This window comes from Apiospora hydei (assembly GCF_038363865.1).
Source record: "Apiospora hydei strain CBS 114990 chromosome Unknown utg000003l_segment0_segment0, whole genome shotgun sequence".
In the NCBI taxonomy this organism is placed as follows: Eukaryota; Fungi; Ascomycota; class Sordariomycetes; order Amphisphaeriales; family Apiosporaceae; genus Apiospora; species Apiospora hydei.
The window spans coordinates 299,639-307,142 of NW_027117362.1; the positions used below are offsets into that span (position 1 = coordinate 299,639).

The 7,504-nt window shown below is 44.3% G+C and overlaps 3 protein-coding genes across 3 annotated transcripts; 2 read left to right on the forward strand and 1 right to left on the reverse strand.

The window, feature by feature from the left end:
• Nucleotides 1–4,413: 4,413 nt before the first annotated feature.
• On the reverse strand, nucleotides 4,414–4,680 carry PG997_001869 (uncharacterized protein; the record flags this gene model as incomplete). Its single annotated transcript, XM_066806184.1, has 1 exon — nucleotides 4,414–4,680. One exon carries the CDS (start codon nucleotides 4,678–4,680, stop codon nucleotides 4,414–4,416), a length of 267 nt encoding a protein of 88 aa, XP_066673480.1.
• PG997_001870 (uncharacterized protein) lies at nucleotides 4,660–4,875 on the forward strand (the record flags this gene model as incomplete). The annotated part of the gene is made up of 1 exon (XM_066806185.1): nucleotides 4,660–4,875. The coding sequence occupies one exon, from the start codon at nucleotides 4,660–4,662 to the stop codon at nucleotides 4,873–4,875; it is 216 nt and encodes a 71-aa protein (XP_066673481.1).
• A 1,379-nt stretch (nucleotides 4,876–6,254) lies between these two features.
• Nucleotides 6,255–6,566, forward strand: PG997_001871 (uncharacterized protein; the record flags this gene model as incomplete). The annotated part of the gene is made up of 1 exon (XM_066806186.1): nucleotides 6,255–6,566. The coding sequence occupies one exon, from the start codon at nucleotides 6,255–6,257 to the stop codon at nucleotides 6,564–6,566; it is 312 nt and encodes a 103-aa protein (XP_066673482.1).
• Nucleotides 6,567–7,504: the final 938 nt, after the last annotated feature.

The following is a 7,504-nucleotide window of genomic DNA, read 5'->3' on the forward strand; positions in this document are numbered from 1 at the left end:
TACGTACCGAGAGGAGCGGCCGACAAGTGAGCCAGAGTGCAATTGCTGGAGCCAGCAAACCCATGCGTTGAAAATAGTTAGAAAATAGCGATGGGCTGCTTGCACACTGCAAATATGATGGGAGCGCATTGATGGACGAGTGTTGGGCGATGTTATAGGTCGAGGTCTGGGATGGCGGCACGTGACCGAATTGCGCAGTGTGTTGATAGATTTTGAAAATGAACAAAGAGAGCCAGAGGTACAATGGGCGACTTGGAAGGTACATGGCGGATGGGGCCAATTTATGGGCGCGCGAAAAGCAGCAAGAGGTTCCACAGCCGAGAATTTCCCGACGTGGAAGGTTCCCAAAATGGCAGGCGAGGGCCGCCATTTCCGAAGGCGGGCAAGCCGTCTCCTATTATACTTTATTTCTACTATAATACATTATAATCGGTACTTAAAAAAAGAAATAAATACTTTTAACCTTTTAAACGCTTTAAAACGACTTAGGATTAAGTACTCGAAAAATAGTTAAAACGTATAACGTGGTTTATCACTACGCGACGTATATTACTTAGCGACGTATTTAAATTTAATTTTAATATAATTAAACTTTAACGCGTAATACTTTTATAATTATAATGCTTAATTAATTTTAAAAAGATCGGATAGTTTTAATAATTTAAGCGACACGAAACGGACCGAATTAAATAAGCTAAAGAGTAGTAGTAAAAGCTTATAATATACTCGAATTAACTTTACGTTATTAAATCTACGGCCGAACTTTAAAACGCGAAATCCGACCGAAACGACGTAAACTAAATTTAATTAAAAAGGAGGTATTTCGTAAGCATATAATTAATTTAAATATCCGAAGGATGCCTCCCGATCTCGCTGGTGTAAAAGATATGGCTAATTTCTTTACCGCGTCGCGCGGCGGCGACCGCGTCGGTAAACACTAGGTTAGGCGCTTTATTGACCGTAACCCGGACTTAAAGATTAAAATAAATCGTCGGTACGATTATTAAAAGGCTCTTTGCGAGGATTTTAAAGTTATTTCCGGTTAGTTTACGCTAGTCGCGAATATAAAGGCGAAATACGGGATCGTCGACGAAAATATCTAGAATTTCGACGAGACCGGCTTTATAATAAGTATAATCGGGTCAATACTCGTCGTAATACGCGCCGAGCGGCGTAGAAAAACGAAATCGGTCCAGCCTAGTAATCGGGAATGGGTAACGGCGATTAAATGCATTAATTCGCAAGGCTAATGCATTCCGCCGTTCTTAATCGTTTAAAATTAATATCACCTCGCGAACTGGTCCTGCGAAACCGATTTACCGGGCGACTGAGTAATTAAACCGACTTTCAATGGCTGGACTAATAATAAAATAGGCTTAGACTAGATTAAGCACTTCGATAAATATACTAAAGCGTAGACGAAAGGTTCCCACCGCCTCTTAATTATCGACAGCCACGAAAGCTATATTTCGGCCGAATTCGAAGTATACTACTAAAATAATAATATTATTACACTTAATATACCTCTTTATTTATTTCACCTGCTTTAGTTATTCGATATAGCACTTTATTCGGCTTTAAAGCGTGTTTATTTAAAGGAAATCGAGCTGTTTATTAAGGCCTCGATAAACTATATTACGAAGCTCGAGTTTTTTATCGCCTTTAAGGCCGTGCATTTCGCTGTTTTTATGGAAAATAACATTAAATTTAGATTTAACGCTTCTAGTTTAGTCCCTTATAATCCCGACGAGGTAATTAGTAAGCTGGATATACGTCTCCGAACGTTTATACTTAACCTATCCCGTCCGGGGACGGCCAGTATTTACGACCTTTAGACGCTGTTTAACCCCTAATAAATAACTAAACACTTTACTTATATTAAAAAAAGGTATTTACCTATTAAAAAAGCTCTCCGACGCCGATTTTAAATACGGTAAACCAGATAGCGAAAAGTATAACTAAAATAGCTTATAAAATAACCCTTATACGCGATAGGATGCATATACTGGAGGAGGCTAATTTGGCACTTTTTAAGCGCCGGAGAGCTAAAAAATCGCGAGTCCAGCTTAGAGGAGCCTTTACTATTAAGGAATCTTAATAGCTATAGGACGAAAAAGTAAAAGGGAAGCGTTCAGCGCCCGATAAAGGTGAAAATGGGGGTTCGTCGAAGCGGAGGGCGACCGGTGGAAAGCGCTGTGGTGTTTGCGGCGAGATAAGTCACAATACGCGAACATATAAAAAGGATATAAAATCAAGCGAAGAATCGGATAGCGAGTAGTTTTAATTAATTTTAAGCGTTATGGTTAAATTAATTTATATAAAAAAGGTCGAAAAGTGGAAAAGGTGCGTCGCTAAGTGATATGCGTCGCGTAGTGGTAAACCACGTTAAAGTTTTTTATATAACCTTTTGTAACCGACGGCTCGGTCGCTTTATAAAACGCGAAATCTCTACGAATTCTCGAAAGCTTACTAATTTTAAAAAGTAATTAATTATTTAATATATAATATAGCTAAATTTATAATTATTTCCTCCTCGATTAAATAGTATAAAAAATATAGTAAATCGATTACTCGACGCGCGTAACACGCAACGCGTCGGCGTTAATTAGGCTTCGAATTTCGTACGACGATAATTAAACCTTTAAACGCATTTTAATCGAAAAATTAATTATTAAAAAGTCCTTTACGAAAATCCCGACGCGTATTACGTATAGTTTATTTTCGTACGGAATATAATTTATAAGTATAAAATTTAAAAAAGGGATATTTATAATTTCAACAAAACCGGGTTTTTTATAGGTTAAATCTCGTCCGAAATAGTCGTAATAACCTCTGATCGACGCGGGAAGCCTAAAGTAGTTTAATAAGGGAATCGGGAATAGGTTACCGTTATTCAGGGCGTCGGATCGTACGGCTACGCCATCCCTCCGTACATTATCTTTACCGGGAAAACCCACCTCTCCTCCTGGTACGAAAACAGCCCATTACCGAAAGATTAGGTAATCGCAGTTACTAAAAATGGCTAGACCACGAATAAAAAAGGCGAGGACTGGATTTAACACTTCGATGAGCACACTAAGTCTCGTACGAAAGGTGTTTATCGCTTATTAGTTTTTAACGGCTATAAAAGTTACTATTTAACAGCTTTTAAGCTTTATTATAAAAAAAACTCGATTATTATACTCTATATACCTATTTATTTATCGTATAAGCTTTAGCCTCTTAACGTCGGCTGTTTTCGTACATTAAAAAGGGCGTACGGGAAAGAAATAGAGGGTCTTATACGGGCGCATATTACTCACATCTCTAAGGAGGACTTTTTACCAGCGTTCTTAAAAGCGTTCCAGGCGACTTTTACCGTTTTTAATATCTAGGGAGGTTTTCGAGGGGCAGGATTTATACCGTACGACTCGGAATTTATTATTTTATAATTAAATATAAAGCTACGTACGCCGACGCCTCCGGCGACCTTTTCTAGTTTATTTATACCTTAAAAATCTAAGACGTTAAATAATTTAATAAAAACCTAATTATAAATTAAATACGTAAAAAATTAAATCGCGTGACATTAAAGTAACTCTTCTATATTAATTTTTATTAAGCTTAACTAAATTACGAAAAGTATAACGCAGGTTATATACCGGCTCGCTTTTTTAAAGGGTAAAAACGTTCACTTCGAAAGGTAAATAAAATGCTTAAACGGCTACAGGATAGAGGATCACTTCGTATATAAGCTGGAGAAGACCTACAGTTTTAAAGGGATATCGATAGGCAGTTACAGGACGAATCGCGCCGGAGCAGTGGTCGTGCTAAGAGGGCCGAGACGCGCCGACGCCGCTGTAGGATTTACAGAGAGCCAGGCCATAATGCGCGAACTTGTCAAAATAATATAAAAGTATTTAAAAATAAAAATTCCGATTAGTTTCAATAAATTATATACGTTATAATAGAGTTAATATTTATTTCGTGGTATAAAGTTTTAGAAAGTATTTAATTCGCTTATAGAGTACGTTAATAGAAAGTGTTAAATAATATATAAAATACTAATTAAAAAAAGGGGAATAATATAAAAAAATAATACTACGGTATTAATAAATATATAAATGAAATATTTAACGTAGCGCGTTAATTACGTTAAAAGGTAAACCTTTATCTTTATTTTATTACGATAATATTATATAGTTTTTAAGATATTAAATAAGAGATAATTAATTAAAATACGAGAGGCGTAATAAATATAAAGCCGGTGAGGCTTAAACTATCCGAATATTATAAGTATAAGAAACAAGAAAAATCACTATATAACGAGTTTAAAAGGTTTTCAATATAGGTACCTACTTATACGGCCCCGGTTATCGTGCCAACTCTCACTGGAGTGGACCAGCCGTCGACGGCTTGTGTAGTCAACCCCAGCTAAATCGGCAGGTCGCTCATGCGGACCTGTCCGCTCGCCACCAGATCCCGAGAGACCTCCCTGTCCTCCCCGACCAAGATGTCCCAGGGATCAATCCCTTCCAAGGCCGACGCCTCGCCCCCGTCACGGCCGCCACCACCGCCGTGTTTGTCTCTGTTCCGCCATGGTATACGCAGCAAAGCCCGCTCCACCTCCCTCCAAACCAGCCGCTCCATGAACCACAGCCCCCGCAGCCGCGGCCCAAAATGCCTCACGACCCGGTGCATCCATCCAGGATGCGGCCCCGTCACGCCGCCGCGCAGATGATCGTGAACCACAAACACATACGCGGCGCGGCCCAGCAGCTTCGGCAGGCCGTGCGGGTCCCGTCACCGCCAGACGGCCGCGCCGGCCTCGAGGTCGAGGAGGATGTCGCGGCTCCGGTTGATGGCGAGGTCGCGGGTGGTGTCGAGCGGGGGTAGAGGTGCTCGATGAGGGGGTTCGCGGTGGAGGAGAGGGAGGAGGGGATGTCGTGGTACGGGGAGGGCGTATCGGTGTGCGAGGTCGCAGAGGCCGAGTTGGGAGGCGTTGGCGATGTTGTAGGAAGGTCGGGGTGTTGTCAGAGAAGGGGAGGGGCTCCTTGTCGAAGAAGGGGAAGATAGGGATGTAGACGTGGACGTGGAAGAGGGTGTCGACGACGAGGACGACGCTTGGAGCAGCTCGGCCCGCGCCTCGCGGCAACTGTGCAGCAGCGCCAAGCGGGCGCGCTGTCGGGGCTGCAGGTACAGGGCCTGCTAGCAGCGCGGGATGTGGATGTAGGAGCGCAGGGTCTCCCAGTACGGTTCGTGCACGAGCACCAGGGGCAGGACTTGGGGACCTGTGCTGCCAGATTGGTCGGCGGCGAGGTGCCAGATATCAAGGCGGAGTTCAGGGGGAGGTCGGCGAAGGGGTGGAAGGAGCAAGGAGCTGTCGGCGACAACATAGTTCTCGTATCTATAGATGGTAATATCAATAGGGGTTGATCTCATACACTTACTCCGGCAGGTAGGACGCTCTCAAGCATGCTCTATTGGGTCAGTCATCACATAAATCAGGGAGATATTCTTATCGGCCGGGAACGCGACAGTTAATATATATGAAGAAAACGATCGTTACAACTGTCCAGTTCCTTGGAATGGAGGAATTGCTTCTACCTCGCGTCACATCTGGCAGACTGGGTAATCCAGAAACATTTTGGCCTTGCGTGCTGTAAATCCCAGAAAGAGTCGGAGCTTGGCTGTGAGTCGACAGCTCATTCAGAAGGTCAACTGAGTAACAGACCTTCTTCCACCAAGATCAACAGCTACGCAGGTCCAGCCTCAAAGTCATTCATGTTCTTGACTGGGTAAATGTGTTGCTGACTGGCTACCAACCTACAGGTTTGCTGGCATCTCATTCGCGTCCTTTCCACCCACATGCTTTTGGTAAGTTAAATCTACGCCATCCAGGAAGAAAGCCACAGTTTGCACCACCGTCTATTCTTGGTGAGCCTTGTCGGCAGGTGCGCCATCTTGCGACACAATGGCTTTGAGGAACAAAGCATATTGTCGCTTTCAAAGGGTTGCGGTTCATTGGAAAACAAAGTATTGGTGCTGGTCACATGAACAGATCAAAGGAGAATGTTACGATCGCTTTCTCCTCATCCCTGCCGGCATCTAAGTATTTCAGGTCGCGTTCTCTCCTAGAAGGTATTTGCTGACTACTCTTGCACAACTACAAGGCTCTCCTATCTCGCCAGCGGGTGCTCATTACATACGTTTCCCAACAGAACCGATCCCATCCCATCTCATATATTCCTCGCGAACGAAGCAACACAGTCAAGATGTGGTTCTCAAGTATCCTCACCCGCTGCCGCGACTTGTTGAAGTTCCCCGAAACGATTGCCCCCCTTGCATTTTCCCTCTTCCTCGTCTTCGCCCTCGCCGGCGTCCTGGGCGCCCTCATCACCATCCCCGTCCTCAGCGCCAAGCACTACAACAACGAGGAAACGCCTGTGACAGGATGTAAGAATGGGACGAGGAGCACCAGCGCGGGCGTCGCTCAAATCGGGCATCTGAGCCTCGCGCTATTGGAGTCGGTCACTGCCGCCGCCATTGTGGTGGCTTTGGCATGGGATCTAGTCATCATGGGGTGAGTCTGTCTCGTGAGACCTTGGGGCGGTGGCCCCGGTAGCCTCTGAAGCCACAAAGATTCTGAGAACGTCTGATAATTTCTAACCGCTCGTGGGAACTCCTCCAGGAATAAGAACACGTCCTCTTCGCTGATAGGCTAGGTTAGTCATGTTAGTTTTGTTTATTTGTTTATTTGAAGCGTTTTGCGCCTCGAAGCCACTACGTCCTAGGTCATTTTAGTTAAGTTGTTACATAATCCATGATATATCGGAATACATTCTTCGAACTTTCCATTCTTGTGAGATCCATGGACTATGTCATGCGCCAAAAAGGGATGGATTCAGGCAACAAGTTAACGTACGTGCAATATGGTGTCCGACTCGTTATTTCGAGCCCAGGCCGAGACCAACAATGAGCCGATGGGACCATGCAGGGGATAGATAGATAGCGGCTTCTTCAGGCAGGGTCTAGAATGATGCAGGGGTGAATCTTCCGGGCGGGCGCGAAACCAAGTAAGCAGATAGACAGATAGAATAATGGGATGAATAAGATTGGGTCCCCGACGCGGGAATTAGAGATCTTATTATAGTCAGGCAGCAGAATTCTTTAGACTCTAGTGCTCATGACATAATTCGTCTTGATGGCCAAGATGGCCAATTGTCATTCCTGATTGGCTACTTAGCTGTGGCAGGGTTCGGTGTATGGGAGTTTACGAATAGGACAGCGCCGCATGCCCGCACGGCACTGCCTTTGTATAGTTCTTGGCAGTCTCACACCGTGGGAAGCGTGGGCGCGTGGGAGGCTTTCAAGTGTCTTGTCAGCAGCATGCGATTGCGGCTGATGACAGAAATCAGATGGGGGAGAGACCATAGGATTAGTTGCCAAGAGAAGTAGCAAGGGCCCTGGCCCTGGTCTCGACCACGACCCATGTGCGATCCCGGGTATGTGGGAGCTTGGCGGT